The sequence below is a fragment of the Bos javanicus genome, chromosome 8 (assembly GCF_032452875.1).
Source record: "Bos javanicus breed banteng chromosome 8, ARS-OSU_banteng_1.0, whole genome shotgun sequence".
Lineage (NCBI taxonomy): Eukaryota > Metazoa > Chordata > Mammalia > Artiodactyla > Bovidae > Bos > Bos javanicus.
The window spans coordinates 63817442-63838414 of NC_083875.1; the positions used below are offsets into that span (position 1 = coordinate 63817442).

The 20973-nt window shown below is 47.8% G+C and overlaps 1 protein-coding gene across 1 annotated transcript in view; it reads right to left on the minus strand.

The window, feature by feature from the left end:
- TBC1D2 (TBC1 domain family member 2) overlaps window positions 1-20774 on the minus strand; it is a 42500-nt gene extending 21726 nt beyond the window's left edge. The window contains exons 1-5 of the mRNA XM_061425771.1: window positions 20400-20774; window positions 17599-17740; window positions 13088-13235; window positions 7531-7664; window positions 3524-3708 (exon numbers count right to left, since the gene is read on the minus strand). Coding sequence (XP_061281755.1) covers window positions 3524-3708; window positions 7531-7664; window positions 13088-13235; window positions 17599-17740; window positions 20400-20774 — 984 coding nt within the window. The remainder of the gene's footprint in view (window positions 1-3523; window positions 3709-7530; window positions 7665-13087; window positions 13236-17598; window positions 17741-20399) is intronic.
- Between the last annotated feature and the right edge of the window lie 199 nt (window positions 20775-20973).

Genomic DNA, 20973 nt, shown 5'->3' on the forward strand with positions numbered 1-20973 from the left:
CAGACAGCCTTCAGGTTGGGTGCAAGGCTGTCGACTCTAAAAGCCTGATTCACTGGACCAAAGCTGCCTGGTAAACTCTGGACACCTCCCAGAGTCCAGATCTCCTCTGGGGCCAGCACTGCAGGGGCCTAGGATGGGTAATGGCCTCATGGGTATTGGAATCACAGGAAGTGCATTCATTTCTCCTGAAGAGCAGTTGTGGTGTTTGTGACTGACATGGGGCTATCCTGTGAGACTAGAGAGGAGGCGGCTGGGCTGTGAGGAGTCCTGGACTTGGGGAAGGATACCAGTGCCCAAGGCCTGGCTCTTCCAGCTGTGTAACCATGAGCAAGTCACCCACCTCCTCCGAGCCCCTTGAACAGGGTGCAGTGAAAAGGGCAGAAGCTCTGGAGGCAGACTCCAGAGCCTGATCCCTGGTTTGCTGCCCAGGAGGGCACGGGCATGCAGAACCTCCCAGGACTCTGGTGTCTGTCAGGAAAGGCGCGGATAACTGCTGTAAGTTAAGGAGGACAGCGCATGGAGGGCACCAGCCTGCACGCCAGCAGTGACCTGTGCTCATGTTTTCTCCATGTTCCGGGCAGTGGAGTCCCCAGAGTGCCTCTGTGCCCTCCAGAGCAGCCAACAGAGCTTGAGATACAAGCTCTTTACTATTGGCAGTGTCTGCCTGGCTGATTGAGCCAGGACAAGACCCCCAGTTCCTGGGTCCTTTTACAGCCTAAGGCAGGAAGGTGTATCTTCCCACTGAAGAGACACAAGCAGGTATCTGTTGGCGCCAGGCCCAGAAGTCCAGTGGACTCTTTCTGCAGCTGAAGCATTAGACTTAGATGGTCTCAGATGGAGAGCTGCTCTCTGACCAGCATTTCTGAGTGCCTAGGGTACCACTGGGCACCCCAAGATGGTGCCAACCTCCTCTGTCTCATCTCTGGGTCAAGAGTCTACCTCTTCTCCTTCCTCTCTTTGGTTTTGGTATTTGGGTTACGGGCAAAACCCCAGTTGGTAAAACTGGGGTCCCTGTTCCAAATGTGGAATAAAGGTAAGGACTGCCTCTGGCCCACAAGCAGAATTCTCAGAGGCCCTCGGGGTGTGTGCGGGAAGGAGTCAACAGGGAGGGCACAGAATGCCGAAGTCACAGCCAAGATGACCACACCTGCATGTCTGGGGCAGCTGCTGGCTGCCAGGTACTGAGTTTTGTGAGTCTTGACACAGACCTTTTCAGTAAAACATGATGATAGCCCTATTTTATGATAGCTCCATTTATAGAGGAGGAAGTGGAGACTGAGAGAGGTTAGGGAACTTGCTCAGGGCCAGGACCGTCTTATTTAAAGGTCTGTGCGTTGAATTGCCCACTAGACTGAAGTGCATTTGGGAAATGATGGGTCAGAGAGCAGGCAATTCACTCATTCCCTGAGGCAAAAGCTCAGTCCCAAGACAGTCTCTTCCCACTCTCTGTCCCAAGAAAGTGCACGAGTAAGAAAGTCCAGATTCTCTAATGCTTGAACAACTTCTCCCTGATGTTTTCAGGCTGACTGTAGGGGAGCTGTCAACAGCCTAGGTGGCCCTTACTAATGTCCAAGAGCTGGGCTCATTTAGTGAAGAACGAAGAATCCTCCAGCGTTGCACAACCACTAGGGGCAACCACTAGGTCTCCCAGGGCTTCTTCACTTGACAAGAAGGCGATGGCACCCCACTCCAGTACTCTTGCCTGGAGAATCCCATGGACAGAGGAGCCTGGTGGGCTGCAGTCCATGGGGTCTCTAAGAGTCGGACAGGACTGAGCGACTTCACTTTCACTTTTCACTTTCATGCATTGGAGGAGGAAGTGGCAACCCACTCCCGTGTTCTTGCCTGGAGAATCCCAGGGATGGTGGGGCCTGGTGGGCTGCCGTCTATGGGGTCGCACAGAATCGGACACGACTGAAGCGACTTAGCAGCAGCAGCAGCAACAACACCCTAAGAGGAAAGGCCACCCACACTTCCTAGAAAGAAGGGAGAAGATGCACAGAAAGGAGAGGAAGTGTCTGCATTCTACATTTCTCTTCCTTTCCAGGTCAGGTTTGGGACTTTCGCTGTCCTGGTCCAGGAATCAGGAAACTGCTACAGCTCAGCTTAATGCCCTTGGTTCTCAGGAGCGGCCTCATGACACTCACGACGGGAACACACCCTCACGACGGGAACACAAAGGTAACGGGAGACAAGAGTGATGGCTGGGGTGCTAGGTGTCATCAGAGGAGACTTCATTTGCTGTAAGGATATATTTGGGTGCTGTAAGGGCTGTGTCTTTTCTCACTGTTTGTTCTCCAGTGCCTAGAACACTGTGTGTCTGTAACAGGGCCTCAGAGAAGGCTGGGTGAATAAACAAATGAGCAGAGAACCCAGGAATGGATGAGTTTCCTCCTTTGAGGACTCAAGTCACCTGCTGCTTCATTAAATGTAACCCCTGACCTGCCAGGTATGAAGCCTCTGCTGGTTCCCAAAATAACTGTTTAGGGTGAGAAAGGCAGAGAAAGGGCCAAAACAAGGTAGGGAGAGTGCTTTTCTGGACTGTGTTCTCCAAAAACAGAACAGAACGGAAAAGAAGAAACGAACAAAGGAGAGACTATTTAGAAGTAAATACAGTATACTCTTTACCTCCCCAGGAGCAAGAGCAGAAGTAATGCAGAAAGAGACTCAGGGTTTCATAATAACTTTCGTGTTGGGTTTTCTTAGCCCAGGCTCAAGCATGAGAGTGTACACCTTCCTCTCAGAGGAGAAGGAGCCTGGGACCTCAGCCGGGCCCATCTCTACAGCACCACGGGCCCTGAGCTCAGGATTTTCGGTAGCAACTGTGCTGGTGTAATCACTCTTATTGTGCTAAAGAGAACCTACTGCCTCTGCTGCATTCCCCACTGCTGCTCTGCCACGTGACCCTGACTACTTCATGAGGTCACTGCCAGATGTGAACCTGATTTACTCTCTGGCTGGTAGGATTTTTGAAGGATTTGCACATCTGTGTATGTGTGTGACCTGTTTTCTACAACGACCATGTAGCTCTTTCTTTTAACTGCTAGAATTAACTTCTGTCTCTACAACACTTGAATCTTTCTCCCTGTCACTGTCCTCTGTGCTTAGCCCTTGGGCCGCACACAGAGACCTGTCCGCTTTTTCTGCCCCGTGACAGTCCTTCAGAAATCTATACCCAGTTACCAGCTGCCAGCTCAAAGATCCCCCAGTTCCTTCAGTGGCCCCTCCCAGGACCTTGCATGCAGATCACTCTCCTCCAAACACTGTCCCTCTTCAGGTGTGGGGTCAGGTCATGGACAGTCTCCCAGGGGAGATCTGAGAGACCCTGTCCTTGGTGGCCTTCGGTCACCTAGTCCGAGTGACAGCATGTCCCTGACTGATCAACAGCACAGTATTCCCAGCCACATGCAGTTTGGCTGTTTAAGGACCTAGACTAGCGAACACATCATATCTGATTTGTCCAGGGGCACCAGGCCCAGAGGAGAGCACCAGAGCCTGGGGCCTCTCTGGGGCCAGAGCTCACCTTCTGAGCCTTTAGCTCCTTGGTGAGCATCAGAACCTGCTGCTCCAAGGCCAGTACTTTCTCCTGGGCAGTTCGGTTCCGCATGAGCCCTTCACTGAAGAGCGGGAAGGTGTTGCTCTGGCTTTTGGCTTTCCGAATGAGACTGGTGGTCAGAGAGGACTTCGGAGAATTTGCTGGATCCTTCCCTGCTCAAAAGGAGAACACAGAGGTTGTGATCAGCGGCCTCAGTAGTTCTCAACCTTGGGGTTGCTGCAGAAGCCCTGGAAGGCCTGGTAAAATGTAGATTGGGGACCCACCTCCCAGAGTTTTTCCATCAATAGGCCTGGGGAGGGGCTTGAGAATTTGCATTTTTAACCGTTCCTAGGGGATACTGATATAACTTGTGCAGGGATCACATTCTGAGAATCAAGAAACTAAATCAACATTGTTTACACTGTGCTGGCTGGCTCATCCAGCCCATCCTCCAAACCGTGCCTGTTCCCTACTCTCTGATTTCACCCTGCAGGTGCTACCTCCTATGACCCTGCTGGTGTCTGCCAGGTGGCCATCTCCTCAGCCACAGGTCCAGGCTGGATGTACTTTTTCTTATTTCAGGATTCCTCCTCTACACTCCGGGCGATTTTCAAAGCACACAGATCTGTCCACTGACAGGAGCACAGAAGATCCATACTCTGCCTTCTCGTCCCAGTGAGTAATGGAAACCGTCATTTGATTCTAATTACAAGCTAAATTAGGAGAGTCATACTTTCCATAGCTGAATGTCTCAAGGCTATATCCTTTTATTTCCTCTAGGGCCTGGGTCAGCAACCAATGGCCCATAGGCCAAATCAGGCCCTGGCCTGCTTTTGTAAATAAAGTTTTATTGGAACCCAGCCCTGCTCATTTATGTGTGCATTGTCTGCACTGCTCTCACACCACAAAGGCAGAGTTGAGTACTTGCCATAGAGACTGCATGGCCTACAAAGACTCAAATATTTGCTATTCTGGCTCTTTGCAGAAAATGTTTGCTGATCCATGCTAAATTTTATTCTTAAATCTAGTGTTTGAAAAATCACTTGTCCCACCCTACTCCCAGCCTGTGCTTTAGAGCTCTGCCATCAGCCTGCATGTAGGGCCATGCAATGGTCTCAAGGTCAAGAGATCTTCAGAATTTTGACTGCATGGCATACACCATGTCTGTTATGAGGGCCCAACAGAAATTCTTCTCAGCTCTCAGTGCCAGAAAAATCTTTGCTTCTTTCAAGAAAATATGTGTTTATAGTTTTATGGACACTGAAAAATAATCTAACTGCTTACATTTCCCTCTTTGCCTTGGCTGCTGAAAAGTTCAGAGCCACATTTGCTGCCTACTTTGGTACAGTGTAGGATTTTTTTCTTGAGCCATCTTAATTTTCTAACTCAATTTACTCATTTATCTTCCCCCAATAGTACATCTTAAGGAGTCATACCTAGTCCTTTTAGGACTATGATGTTAAAACTAAGGATGAGGTATGAGATCCCAGGGGAGAGGACAGATAGGACTCGCAAAATGAGCCCGATGACTTTAGCAACTTTCTTCAGGGACCAGGCCAAGGGACAACCAGATAGTCTGGAACAGATAAAAAACAACTCCTTGGTCTTGTTGAAGGTAGGAACAAAATGGTCTTTTTCCAGACTTAAAAGAAACCTGATTGTTGTTGTTGAGTTGCGTGGTTGTGTTCGACTCTTTGTGAACCCATGGATTGTAGCTTGCCAGGCTCCTCTGTCCAGGGATTTCCCAGGCAAGAATACTGGAGTGGGCTGCTATTTCTTTCTCCAGGGGATCTTCCCAACTCAGAGATCGAACCCGCATCTCCTGCTTTGTAGGGTGATTCTTTACCACTGAGCCACCAGGGAAGCCAGGGTTGCCACGGCAGCCCAAAAGAAATCTGGTTGGGCCAGTTACAAAGCAGCCTGCAGTGCTCAGATGAATGCAATGCTTCTCTCTCTTGCCATGGGGTCTAAGAGAGCAGGGAGGCTCCCTGGAGCCCTGCTACCCTCTAATAACACTGCTGTCCAGCAGCCCTGAGGGCAGGCAGGGTAGCATCACTGTGCCTATCTTACAGTTGAGGAAAAGTAGGCCTAAGGCAGTGGTTTTCAATCAGTGCCCTAGGATTTCACGGGAGTGCCTCAAAGGCTGACTAGGGAGAGGCTTTGAAAGAGCCTAGACTCCCAGTTCTGCTTTTATCTGCTTTGTGTATCAGATTTTGCTTGTGCGGACAAGGTTTCATGACAATAAAGAGGTAGATTTCAAAGGCAAGACTTAGAAATGAGGCTTCAGGCAGCAGTATGGGGCCAGATTGTTGGGCCTGAATCTTATTCTGTACTCACTGTGCAGCCATGAGCCAGTCACTCCACACAACGGTCCCCAGTCCACTTGGTTATTAAATGAGAACAACAGTATTTACTGCTCAGGTCGTTGTAAAGACTAAATGGATTAATGGAGTGTAAAGCCTTTCGTGCATGTGGATGAAACTTGAAAAGATCCTGCTTTAGTAAAAGACACCCATCACAAAGGACTGTATGTGGTAGATTCCATTTCTATGTAATGTCCAGAAAAAGTAAATCTATAGAGGCAGAAAGAAGATTAATGTTTGCCTAGAGCTGGAGGAAGATGGAGACTGAGACCGATGACTGAGCAGTATAGGGTTCCTGCTGAGGGTAATAAAAATGTTTTAAGGATTTCTCAGTTCAGGGGCCTTGGGTTCAATCCCTGGTTGGGGAACCATATTCCACATGCCACAACTCAAGAATTCATAAGCTGCAACTAAAAGAGTCTGCATGCTGCAACTGGCACAGCCAAGTAAATAAAATAAGAAAAAAGAAAAGTTTTAAAATAGATTATGGTGATGGGTTGCACAACTCTGTGAACATACTGAAAGCCACTGAATTGTATGCTTCAAAGGAGTGAATTGCATGGTATGTGAATTACTGGCAATTTGATCTCTGGTTCTTCTGTCTTTTCTAAATTCAGCTGGTACACCTGAAAGTTCTTGGATATCTTAACGAAACTGTGACCACTGCCCCCCGACCCAGCAAAAAAAGGAAAACCGTTTAGAGTAGCCCTGGTACAAAGAACCTGCTATTGATTCGATATAGTACTGATTTTCTCTTGGGCTGTTGGTTTACCAGACAGTGCTCCACACTAAAGTCACTTCTGTGCAGCCCAGGGGTTCTCTCTACCATAAGACTTAGCTAGTTTTTTCCCAATTGTTTCCAAGTTAAAATATGTCCTAAGGTATGAATGCCCATTCAAAGATGCCAACCCACCCTGATGGGTCACTCATATTTTGAAAAACAAATAATAAAGTGCCATATCATGGTAGGAAAGAATACTTTGAAGTCACTTGTTCTGCTTCTTCAGGCTGATCTGATTTTAATCATCCCAGAAAAGCATTTTCATATCCTTTCTTTACAAATTGAAAAAAAAAAAAGGAAGGGAGAAAAAGTGAGAGATATTTTCCTTTATTACTTCAAGAATCATTTCTTGGTGTTTCAGTTTCGGAAAATGAAAGGTGTTCTGGAAATGGATGGTAGTGATGGAAAGTGATGGTAGCACAAGAAATGTGCAAGTACCCTACACTTAAAATTGGTTAAAGTGGTAAATTTTGTTATGTATTTTTACCACAATTTAAAAATAAAAGTGGGTGGGGGGACTTCCCTGGTGGTCCAGTGGCCAAGGCCCTGCATTCCCAATACAGGGGACCCAGGTTCAATCGCTGGTTGGGGAACTAGATCCCACATGTCGCAACTAACGGTTTGCATGCCGCACCTAAAGATCCTGCCTGTTGCAAAGGAGATTCAGCACAGCTAAATAAATCCAATTAAGAAAAAAAAAAGAATCGTTACTGCTGCTAGACCCATGGAAGCCCAGGAGGACTGATCTGGATCGTTCCGTCTTTGACACAAAAGCAGGGACGCTGGTTTAGGGGAAGACGGAGGACACCAACTTAGTCTCTGAAGGCAGCTCGGGCCTGGGCAGAGCTCACCTGGGGCGCCAGGGCCAGGGGGAGAGGGCTGCTCCTCTCTCTGCGTCTCCTCGCTCAGTGGAGAATCTTCTCCGGGGGGTCTGTGGTTTGCTCCTTGGGTCTGCTTGTTGCCCCGGATGTTACACATTGTGTTTCTGAAAGGAAAATAGAGGGTCACGAGGCTGATGGCCTTGCTGTGCTGCCCGCTGCCCTCCCCGCTGCCACTGCTGGTACTCAGGCTACGTCCCCAACCCCGATCACGGCCTGATCAGCCTGCCTGACACCAGGTTCCCTGCAGGATGCACCCCATCTGAGCCTCTCCCAATACCCTCATCCTTCTCCTTCCGCTTTTTCATCATACATGTCACCTTCCGTACATAATATTCCTTGTAAGCAATACAAGCTTGACTCCTCTGCCTCCAACTCCACTGCTGGAATGTAAGCTCCATGAGGGCAGGGGTGTTTGTCTGCTTTGTTCACTGAAATAGACTTGTCGGATTAACTTTCCTGAAACCTTCACCTGGTCTTAGAACGACTTGGCTTAAAAAGCACTAGTGGCTCCTGACTTCCGCTGAGAGAAGTTCCAAACAACTTCCAGCCTCCTGCTCCCTTTGCTTTCTTTCCCTGCTCAGACCTGTTCTCTTGGCAGCCTTCACTGATCACCTCACAGCCTCCAAGGTGCTTACTGTACTTCAGGGATGGGCCTCCCTTTGACCAAGCACTTGCCTAGGCTAAGTAATGGTGTCTTTTCTTCAAGAACTGGGCACTAACCTACCTGCATGCCTGTGGGTACCTGGCACTGGGTCACATGTGCCCAGAGTGCAGACTCAACAGATATTTTTTTTCCAACGTGGGCTATTTTTTAAAAAGTCTTTATTCAATTTGTTACAATATTGCTTCTGCTTTATGTTTTGTTTTTTTGGCCACTAGGCATGTGGGATCTTGGCTCCCCCACCAGGCATCAAACCTACACTCCCTGCACTGGAAGGAGCTGTCTTAACCAGGGAAGTTCCCTCATCAGTGTTTGCTCTGCAGGAAGGAACTCGGTATCACCAAAAGCTGACCGGGCACTACAGACCACAGAGAAATTCACAGTGAGTTGAAATGGATGAAAAGGCAGTTTAACTGAGTTTATTTTCCCTCTGCAAAGCGATAAAAGCAGATATATTCCAAAATATAAACAAGGAAGAAAAAAATGAAGAGTTCACTACGTCCATGTTTTTTAAACAGGATATGAACCATTGTACAAGCTGCTCACTTGTGTCTGACTCTTTGCGATCCCAGGCACTGTAGCTCTCCAGGCTCCTCTGTCCATGGGACAAGAATACTGGAATATTGGAGTGGGATTACCATTTCCTTCTCCAGGGGATCTTCCCGACCCAGGGATCAAACCTGGGTTTCCTGCATCACTGGCAGATTCTTTACCATTTGAGCACCAGAGAAGCCCATGGTAGACTGAAAAATCAGTTTGCTATCATGATAAACATCTAAAAAATGGAATAGAGATAGATAGATAGATAAACATCTAAAAAATGGAATAGAGAATACCTAAGAAAAACTTAGAAAGGGTTTTCTTTTGTGAATTACATATATGCATACTGAGCTATAAAATAAGATGGTCCTCTGTGTGTGTAAGTTTTTGATAACTAATTCAATCTCTTTACTTGTTATAGGTCTACTTAGATTTTCTATTTTTGAGTCAGTTTCAGTAATTTGTTTTACTTGGTATTTGTCCATTTCATCTGAGTTATCTAATTTGTTACCATATAATTGTTTATGGTATTCCTGGAAGGAAAGTTATGACCAACCTAGATAGCATATTGAAAAGCAGAGACATTACTTTGCCAACAAAGGTCCGTCTAGTCAAGGCTATGGTTTTTCCTGTGGTCATGTATGTATGTGAGAGTTGGACTGTGAAGAAGGCTGAGCGCCAGAGAATGGATGCTTTTGAACTGTGGTATTGGAGAATACTCTTGAGAGTCCCTTGGACTGCAGGGAGATCCAACCAGTCCATTCTGAAGGAGATCAGCCCTGGGATTTCTTTGGAAGGAATGATGCTAAAGCTGAAACTCCAGTACTTTGGCCACCTCATGCGAAGAGTTGACTCACTGGAAAAGACTCTGATGCTGGGAGGGATCGGGGGCAGGAGGAGAAAGGGACTACAGAGGATGAGATGGCTGGATGGCATCACTGACTCGATGGACGTGAGTCTGAGTGAACTCTGGGAGTTGGTGATGGACAGGGAGGCCTGGTGTGCTGCGATTCATGGGGGTCGCAAAGAGTCGGACACGACTGAGCGACTGAACTGAACTGAAACTGAAACTGAATAAATCTTTTTATTTTTGTAAGGTTGGTAGTAATGTACCCCTCTGGTTTTTGACTTTAGTCATTTGAGTCTTTTATTTTCTTGGTCTTTCTAGCTAAATGTATGTCAATTTTGTTAACCTTTTCAAAGGACTATCATTTGATCTTAAACTTGTTTTTAAAACAAAACCCAAAGTTTAAAAATAAAATAAAATTTTAAAAAAAATTAAAAAAAAAAAAAAAATCCAGCTTTTTGGTATAGATGAGTCCAGAATAGGAAAAGAATGAGATTGTTCTCTTATGGCGAGTACAGCTGACTGATAGAAGGTAAAATTAATCAATTAAATTAAGAACAGAGAAGAAATTAGAACTCAGCACTCCTAACACCTGAACTTGAATAAGGTACCCTTGACTCCTTGGGCTAGACATTTCCTCCTCCTAGTTCTTACTATGAAAGTATTAGTTGCTCACTTGTGTCCGACTCTTTGCAACCCCATGGATTATATAGCCCGTCAGGCTCTTCTGTCCATGGAATTCTGCAGGCAAGAATAGTGGAGTGGATAGCCATTCCCTTCTCCAAGGGATCTTTGCAACCCAGGGATTGATCCTAGAGGAGCACTATTACCGATTATCACTCTCTGCTGGTCTTGTACTGAGCCCCATGACATGAATCTCACACATGATTTGGCGAAGACCCTGGGGAACATCCTGTAGCCAGAGGCACGGTCTGGTGGGGTGACTGCACTTTGCCTTGCCCAGGGACTGCAGCCTCCCCACCATGTCCAGGGTCTCACAAGTAGTCACTCCTGGGGTATGCGAAGGCATAAAAACCCCAACTTTGTTCAGTAAAGATCGTTCTAAGCCCTTGTATATGTCTCTGCTGGGGACAGGAGGCTCACTAACTGATGTCACAGACCAGGTGGCCACAACCCACCCAAACTACTGTGCTTGGAAGAGGCATCTCCACTGTATTGACTTTGCTTAGAGCAGTTCATGGATCATTTTCTGTGTAGGTTTAACTAGGTCTGAAAGGCCTGGTTGAGCATGGGAGCAGTGGTCATAAAGCCTTGTTCTGGAAGGACAGATAACCTTGGGCAGGTCATTTATCCTCTCTGAGCCTGGGTTTTCTCATGTGCAATGAGATGAGGGATACATCCACCACCAACAATGACCTGGCCCTTGCATGGGCCAGGTCCAAGAGAAACACTAGGAATTCACTCATCTCATCCTCACCTACACACACTCAACTCATTTACTCCCCACAGGAGCCCAAGGAGGTAAGTCCTGTTATAACCTCCACTAGACAGGAAGAATTGAGACTTGGAAAGGTTAAGGAATCAAAGCCACAGAGCGAGCAAGTGGTGGAACTGAGCCACAGATGTGGATGTCTAACCCATGTCTGAGAACTTAACCATTAGATGCTACTTTTCAAGTTTGTCCGGACATCTCAGTGAGAGCATAAAGCACTGAGCACAGTGTCCTTCCTTGAGTATGACCGGGGCTCATGGCATTGCCAAGAGCAAATACCAAGCCCAGTCAGGCAAGGGCGTGCAGGAGACAAGGGTCTTTCCAAGGCTGTGGGGCAGACAGGGCACTTGCAACACCATCTCACATTTTCTGTGGGTTATTTCAAGTAACAGTGATCCTCGGAAACTTCCTTTTTTGCATGTTCTTGGTTCTGCTTCTCTTGTTTGGTGGCCGTCAGTAGGCATGATCCTGGTTTGATCTTCGTGAGACCACTCTGAACACACACTGGCTGGGTGTTTGGGTTCCTCAGGCTCCCTCTCCCCACAGCAGGCTCACCCCCTGTACCCAGCTCCCTCCTGCTTCACCCAAGGGAAGATCCTCTGCAGGGTGCCCTCCTTGTCCACTCATCCTGGGGGGCTCAATCATGCCGCATACCCCCAAGTCTCTCTCTCCAGATCAGATCTCTCTCCTGAGTTCTAGGCCTTTCCATCCAAATGCCTGTGGTGGTAGTTCCATCTCTAGCCAGTAGGCCCTAAAGGACACTCATCATTATTTTCCCTAAAATCTGTTTCTCTCCTGGGAACAGCACCACTCCCCTACTAGTTACCCAAGCAAATTCAAACACTGAAGCCGACAGAGAGGAATGCTATATTTGAGTCACACAGAACCAAGGTCTCTAATTCAAGTCCAGCAAACAATCTATTCTGCTTTCTAAGAGGCCCCAGCTCATCTGACGTCCACAGAGAAAACAAGCACCCAAACAGGATCAGTAGTGGGTATCGTCTGAATTCCCCAAAGCTTCCACCCCTTCAGTTAGAGCAACAATAAAAGCAGCAGATAATATTCAATATTTAAGTGCTCACTGATACCCAAGCACAATTCTAAAGCAGTTTACCTTTAAACTTCTTGCCCCAAACACACATGAGGCAAACATTACTGCATTTACATTTACTAACAATCTGAGTGAAGCACAGAGAATTCAAACATCTTGCCAAGGGTGGAATAGCCTATGACTGGTGGGGCCAGGATACAAATGCAGGCAGTGTGGTCTGAGAGCCAGGCTATAGTGCTGTCTTCTTATAAGCTGTTTAAAACAAAGCCTGCCAGTAGGAAATATAAATTATATATACCACACATGAGTAAATGAAAAAGAAGCTGAGACATAATCGAAATACAGTAAATTACACATGCGAAAAGTGAATAATGATGCATTTGACATTTGTAGAAAACTGTGAAGCCATCACTCCGTTACACTGAATAGATCTCAATTATGCGCATATGTATGGGTTTCCCTGGAGCTCAGTGGCAAAGAATCTGCCTGCCAATATAGGAGATAAGAGTTGTGTCCCTGGGTTGGGAAGATCCCCTGGGGAAGGGCATGGCAACCCACTCCAGTATTCTTGCCTGAAAAAATCCCATGGACAGAGAAGCCTGGTGGGCTACAGTATACAGGGGTCACAAGAGCGCTGGACACGACTGAGAACTAAACAACAACAACAACGCGCATGTGTATACGGAAAATGTGAGGAAGGAGGTGCTAAGAATGCTTGCCTGGGTAAAAGGACTATGGGTAATTCCAAAATTTATACCTTTCTGGGTGTTCCTAATTTCTTACAGACAACGTGTACTATTTTAAAAATCACAACAAAGGTAGTATTTTAAAGTAATGATGGCATGAATTGAAAATAAAGAGCCTAACCCCCAACCCAGGTCCACCTCCCCGCAGGGGAGTCATACCAGATTGCTGTAAGCTCTGAAGGAGGGGCTGCCTGCAGCTTGGCAGGCCTCTCAGCTGCATGGCACTTACTGTATTTCAGTTCCCAGGTGCTTGAGGGAAATATTCTGAAGGGCCGAGGGCCTGGCATGGACTGGCTGCCAGGCAGCTGCCACACCCACAAGATCAGTGGGCGTTTTCACGGGACACAGGAACGCCTCCTCCTCCTCCTCCTCTTGCTCTGAGGAACAAAGAAAAGGGAAATCATCCATGCTCTAAGTCACTGCACTTAGGAAGACAAGCCGGGCAGTGTTATGATTGGGAGCAAGTGAGAGTCTGTGAGCTGCAGAGCAAGGCTTCCCTTTAGGTTAACAGCAGCCAGAGGCAGGCTTTTCGCCAAAGGTTTTGCTGGGACAACCTTCCTGGAAACCCCCTTAAAAATCTGCAGAACTGTGGATATTTCTACATCTGAGAATCCATCCCAAAGAAGTTCTAGGAGATGCAGACAAAGCTTTATGAGCCAGGAGGTTCATCCTGGCACTGTTTGGCCTCACACTAGAAATAACATTAAGGGTCTGGGGAGAGGTTAAACACATCATGATGCCTTCAGGCAATGGACTATCACTCAACCATTGAGAACAATGCTAATGAAGAATGCTTAGGAATATGGGAAATATCCACAGGATATAAAGTGGAAAAAGTTGAGATTCTAGTATGATCTCAACTGTCCAGAAAAAGTCTCAAAGAAGTACACTCTGCAGTCTTAACAGAGGTCAGAACTGCATGATGGGGTTAGAAGTGGGCAGGTTATGCTCATTATAGTTTACTTCTCCCCCCACCCCAAAATTTTCTGCAGTAAACATGGATTCTTTTATAAACAGAAAATATATATTTATCAAAAGCAGATGTTAATAACGAGATTTTATAACACAGGGAAATTTTAGGGACACAATACTGAGTGCCAAAAAAGCTAAGTAGGGCCTTTTGTATTATTATATGATCAGAGATATGTTTAAATAAAAGGCAGGCAGGCGTCCATGACATAACATTAACATTGGCTGTCTCTGGGTGATAGGCTTATGGTTACTTTTTCTTCTAGTATTCTATGTTTCCAATACGTTCTGCTTCCTCCAAAATGTTTAATAGTAAGGAAGGTTTCAAGGCTAAGGAAGCATTATTTGAAGTATAAGAGAGAGGGAGGCAAAATATTTCGAGGTCAGTTTTGAGTGTTACAAAAAGTGGGAGAGAACTCAGGCCACTGGAGGGGTGGCATGACCCTGATCAGGCAGCCCCTGAGGATGACAGGATAGCAGACACTCTTTGTTTGGAGCCCTCTCACTGAGAGAGTAAAAGATTGCAGGGTAGAGGAAATTTATTTTTGCACTACATCTACACAGAGGGCATGGGTGCAAAAACAAAAAACACAAGCACACCTCTGAAGGGCTGAGGGCTCGGCATGGACTGTTTCATGGGTTCAGTTCCAGACAGATGCCCCCATAGAAAACAGAACTGATATGACCCAAGGCTCTGGTCTGGGGTCTCTGGGCCCCTCTCCAGCCTAGAGAGGGAGGTGTACATGCCCTCAGGGAGGTGCCCACACAAAAAGCTTTCAGCAGCATTTACTTGTAATTCTCCTTTTGCCTGAACTGTAGGGACTGCCACATCATCAGTCTGAAGAAATCAGCACAATGAAATTGCCTAGCCAGAAGGTCGCTGCTTCCCCAAAGGGCCCTGAACAGATGACCAGTTGCCCCCACAGCCTGAGGGGTGTCGGGGGGGTGTGCGTGTGAATCTGAAGACTAGGGTTCAAATTTCAGTGCTGACATTTTCTTGCTGTGTGACCTTGGACAGGTCTCTTGACCCCTTCGAGCCTCAGTTTCCTCTTCTGCAAAACGGGAATAACTACCTACCTAAGATCTCTGTGAGGATTAGGGAACTTGAGGCACGTAAAGTGTGAGAACAGAGTAAGTGGTATATGTATTTCTATGATGATATACATAAAAGTCCTTCGTAAACTGTGTCCTACTTTGGCAAAGTGTTATTATTATTATTATAGATCTGCTGACTCCCCCTTGATCCTCCATGGCTCTTATAGAGACCAGTGTTTACGGCAACTATAAAATAACGGTGTTTAAAATAAAGGTGTATAAAATAAACACTTAAAGGCCGCAGAGAACATGCCTTGCAGATTGCTCAAGGACATGATTAAACACTTTTGAAGAAGATGAAGTGTCCGTGACTCAAAGTCAGATGCAAGTCTGTTGGTTTTTGCTCCCCTAGGAGCATGCCTCTGCTTCCTCCCAGGAAGGGTGGAGGCTGGAGAGGTGGGGCAGTCTGCTCTAGCGGGGTCTGCCAACTTGCTCAAGACTCCGGAAATGTCTTTCTAGGGAAGGTTCCTCAGGGCCCCTGTGTCCAGGAGGGTGGAGGCTGCTGTGGGATGAGAAAGGCTTCAGAGGAGAAGTCTACATCCTGGCTTCCTGCATCTTACCCCCACCCTATTCCCCAACCCACCCCCTCCCCACGCCCCACCCCCAGACCCCCGAAGGAGACTGGTGCCTGGTCATTAAGGCAACTCCCCTCCCCCGACATCCACTGCAGGGGCAGGCCCAGAAGAGGCCCACTGAGTGTGTTGAACCAAAGGCATTCTTCTGATAACCTGGTTCTTTGGACACTTGGGAATCCTGTCAATGGAAGGCTTCCTTGGTACTCCTAGTCTGAGGTTGATCTGGCAACTGTGTCATTCAGCCACAGGTTCTGGCGTAGTCAGGGCTATTGGCTCTCCCAGAGATGGGAGAGGAGGGTGAGAAGCGCAGAAGCAAAAGCAAACACACCCTTCCCCAAAGAAAGTGCTTAGCAGCATAAAACACACAGAAGGTTCTCTGCGGAAATTATGAATGATTATCATAAACCATTAAAAAGAAGTATTTACCATGACAGTGTACAGACACATTCAGTAACTGCATTATTAGGGCAGTTCTCAAGCACTGAGCATTCACTATGTATCCGGCTTTATGCTAAGGGCTATATATTCCTTTTCTCACTTAATGATAAAATTCAATATACTTACTGACACATTCATTCAGTAGATACCCAATGTGCCCGGCAGGGCATCAGGTACTGAGGATACAGGTGACAGAGACATGGAACCCACCTTTGGAGGGTAGGGGGCAGAGACTGACAAGCACACTGTGATTAGAACATAACGTTAACTGTCTGCAAAAAGCGTTGAGAGCTCACAGAATCCAGCTGGCAAAGTCCTGGAAGGCTGCCAAGAGGAAGTTAGCAAGGAGGTGACAGTGGAGTGTGGCCGGAGAGTGTAAGCAGGAATGTGTCACGTGGACAAAAGTAGGCAGGGACGCCTCTGGTGCTGCTGAAGTGCACAGCACAAGGTAGGCACTGGGCGCACAGGCAAAGGTGAGACCAGGAAGGACAAGGCCTGAATCTGGTGCTAAAAAGCTGGGCCTGGGACATGGAGGGCGGCCATGGAAGGGGGTGCGGCTCAGGTTCTCATTTGAGAAAGCTCGCTTGGGCTACAGTGAAGAGGTGGGGTCTGCGGTGGCAGGCTGGGACACGCAGACACTGGAGAGGAGGCTGCTGTGGTTGTCCAGCTAAGAGTGGAGGCCTGACCCAAGACAATAGCAGTGAGCACCTGGATCTGACGTGCACACCAGAAAGCAGACATCGCCGGCCCAGGCGACTGACTGGACTGGCTGAGATTCAGGAAGGGGCAAATGGTAAATGAAGGCCATTGGCTGAGGGAAGGAAAAGTGGGGAGAAGGATAAAGGCAGATGAGCTCGGTCTGTAATGCATCTGGGTACTAGGGTCTAGGAGGCGGCTGGTCACAGGTCCCGCCCTCGCCCACGGGGGTCCCTGTCAACTAATGGTGAAGCATGTTAGACACGCTACAGCCCTGTGGGTGGTTTTCTGTCTCAGTTCTAAAACCTGCCAGTCACAGTCCTGGCTGCAATATGGGTGTGGGAGGGTATGAGCTCCAGGACTCCTCCATGCTGAGACGTTTTAGGATTTGGGTTCTTATGGGTCACCTGGGGGTAAAGGTTCTGCCCTACAGAAACATGGGATAAGATCACAGATCTACTCGACTCACAGCACAAAAGCATTTATGTCAGAAGCAACAACAATAACTGCATTTTCTCATTAACCTTCCTCACAGGTTGTGAAAGTTCTTGAAATCTTTGCATAATTGCTATCATCATAATATTAGCTGACGTCTACTGAACTCTGACAATGCTCAGACATCATTCCAACCACTTAAGCTGTGTAGATTCATTTAATCCTTATAATAACCCTAAGAAGTAGGTATAGTTTATTAACCTCATTTTACAGGGAAGGAAATTGAAGCTCAGAAAGGTTAAGCAACTTGCCTAAGATTGCACAGGATGAGGATCTAAAGCCAGCCAGCATGGCCTCAGAGCCTGTGTTCTTGCCATGGATGCTATACTGTTGCCCTAGCTGATCCTGAGCCACATCCCTGGCTCTCTGCTTCTTTAGCAGAGGACTCCTCCCACTTACTCCCAACAGGAGGGTAGAGGCTTGGTCACCAAAAGCCCTGGGTGTATGAATAGAAGGCAAGCCTGTTGGGTACCTAGCTCAAGGCGCAGGGCAGGCCCATTCCCAGCCAGGGCAGCGTCGTGGGCAGCAGGAAGTGCAGGCAGGCTGTTGTGGAACTCCCAGCGCTTCATCTGCAGCTGCTGCAGCCAGTACAGCATCGCTTGCTTGGTGGCAGCCTGAGAAGCACAAGGGTTAGTTGGCAAGGCCCTGTGCCCACACGGTGGGACTGGGTGAGGGATGTGAGAAGGTCATGGGAAGTTTGGCAACTCTCTCCTTCCTGAGAAAACAAAAAACAAAACAAAACACTGCCACTGTGGATAGGTGCCCATCTTTGAAACACCACATGCTCCTCAGTCATAGAAGATAACCAGGCTCTGATCTTCCACTCAGAGATATCTTAACCTTTCTGGGCCTCAGTGTTTTCATCTGTACTATGGTGATGATAACACTCGGTCCATAAGGTGGTTATGAGGGTGAAATGAGGGAAGGAAAGTGTCCAGTAGAGTTCCTGACATGCAGCAGGAGCTCCAAATGTGCTCACTGGATAAAAGAGTTTGGAGACATTGAGAGAGAGGGAGAGAGCTTTGAAATTCTGACTTGGCTGGGGCCCGGGTAGCATCACTACCTTCTTGTGTGACATCTCAGTGTCCTAGTCAACTTTGTGGAGTGAGGAGAATCCCCCCCTTTCTGAGGATGATACGACTGGGACCTGGAAAGTCACATGCGCTCAACAACAATTCAGTGGCACCTCCAGGCAGCCCACACAAGGTACACCTGACACTGGTCATCAGTCCCCCGGTACTGGATGGTCCACACACCTACTCTCACATCCATTACGTTGCCTGATCCTCCACTGGGGAAGCAGGGCAGGAGTGCTTGGCCCCTGCTATAGATGGAGAAACTTGGAGAAACTAAGGCTGTGAGGTGGCCCAGGCAGGTGGTGGTAGAGCTGGTCCCAGAACCCAGGTCTCCCACTTCTAAGCCAGAGACCTGTTATAATTTATGGCCAGGAGAGTGTGACTTACAGAGAGAAGGCCTGGGATCAGATGGGCTGCAGAAGCTGGGCAGCTCGCTAGGATTGGAAGGTAAGCCTCACAGAGATGACCACAGTCAAGGCCGTGTGAGAATATAAGCAAGCAACCAGGGCAAGCCCTCTTCTCAAGAGGGCCAGGGGTGAGGTGTGCAGAAGGCAGGAGGCTCCATGAGAGGGGCCCTCAGCCTGCCATGGAGGGATCAAATCAGATAAAATGCTGTCCACCATTCTCTTTCTATATATCAAAGCTTTCCCTGAGAGACCTCAGCTTCTTCCAGGGCTTCACCATGACCTTGTGCTCACAAACTCCCACTCATACCCAAACATCCCATTTTATTAATTCTCTGGACATGCGTATATTGAGCATCTATGGTATGTGTCAGGGACTGTGGTAGGCAGTGGAGACACTGGTGAGCCCACATGGCCCCTCTCCTCTTGAAACTTAAGAATCTACCAAGGGGACATATGACTGCATGTCCTGTTGTTTCCTCAATTGGGGTTCCCTCCTGTCAGTGACTGGCCCAACCAGGCAGTCAGCCAGTTACACAAGCCATCCTTGACTCCTCTCTCATATCCATAGCCACCTGCATATGTCTCCTTCCCCAATGCTACAGCTCAGCCATCATTTTCTCCTGATGGACTGTCACCCACCCCCCACTGCAGCCTGGTCACAAGACTGGCCTAGTCATTAAAGTGCAACTAAAAGCTGTGAGCTATATCCAGGGGGCTCAATAGATTCTCCATTGGCTGGAAGTAGAGGTGGGAGGGAAGCAGTCTACTGGCACACTCCTCTCTGAGTGTGAATTCCAGAACTCCTAGCCCACACCAATCTTTCTTTCCAGTTAAGTTCTAGGCACTTTCACTGGACAAGAAGTTTCTGACCTTGGTTCTGTTACTATGTGTGCTCAGTCAACAAATACGTATTGTGCACCCACTAGATGCCAGCAGTAGTCTAGGCTGAGATTAATTCCGCAACTTGTGATGTGCCAGGTGCTTACATACCTTGTTTTAGTCTCACAAACTACCTCGGTACTAAGAGGTTAACTTGCCCAGAGTCACACAGTTAGTAAGTAGCTGATGCAGAATTTGAATCCAAGCCTGTCTGATTTCAAAGCGCATGGCCTTTGCAATGCTTCAGGCTTTTCCAGTTAAATATGATAATAAAACAGAACTTACTGATGAGAAAACAGGTTTGGCTATGCTTCAATGAACAATGTAGGTTGATCAGTGAAACCTAAGTGTTTATCTCCCAATCTCTGCCAATGTTTTCTCAGCATTCACTCCCCTTGGCTACAACATCAAGAAAAGTAATTCAGAATCCAGGCCTTGAAAGAGGATTGTAAAGCTCATATCTTGACTATACTTCAGCCCTAAGTAAGAAAGTTATGGTAACTGCCTAGTTTTTTGTTGTTAAGCTGGTTAAGTTTTGTCTGACTGTTTTGCAACCCAATGGACTGTATCCTAAAAGTTTTGATAAGGTACTGAGAAGTAGGGAAGCTATGAGATTCCAAGTGTGGGCTACACTACTTTTTAGTGGTGTGACTCAAACCAGTCCCTTTACCCCTTTATGACTCAGTTTTTTGATCCGTAATATAGGTCCATCATCCCGGCCTTTACTGCAGGAATCTAATGAGGAAATGGGTGTGAATGCGCTTTGAAAAACACAAAACCCTGGGCACCCAGGGTTCATTGAGGTGATCGGGGTCGGTGATTATGATAAGTTTATTGTGACCACCCACCTGTGCTCGGCGGTGCCCTGGGATCCCATCCCGGCCAAAAAGGGAAAACAGTGCTCCATTTACCTTCAAGGTAATTATCCTGTTGGGAGTCTTGATTTCGAAAGTCCCCTCCTCGGCGTCCGCCTTGCAATCAAACACCGCACTGGAGAGGTCGATGCTGTCCAACGGATTCGCATCCTGCGCGGTCCGCGAATAATACAGGTGACATTTCCTCTCGTCGAAGAAGAACCAGCGGGATTTCCAGCCCCGGATGGGCCCCTTGCCACCAAACTTACTTAAATATCCACAAAGCTTTGGGGGGGTCGCCTCCAGGGGCCGGGTACAGCCCTCCGACTCCTCCGAAAGCGACACCTCGGGAACCTTGGCCGAGCCAGCAGGCTCTTCGGACCACGGGACGGAGGAACCAGACTCCGCGGGGCTCTCCTGCGCGCCCTCCATCGCAGAGGGACTGGAGGTTAGTGGCCCAACCCCACTCAAATCTTGAAAACTCAGGTGATAACCTTCCAAAAGGGAGTGATCCGACGGGGGCGGGGCCAGTGGCGACCCGCCTCCAGGAGACGACGGAGGGACTCGGTTGGCTGCAGCTTGTGAGCCTCATAGATCGAAAGCCCAGTAGGGGCGGATGGCCACGCCCATT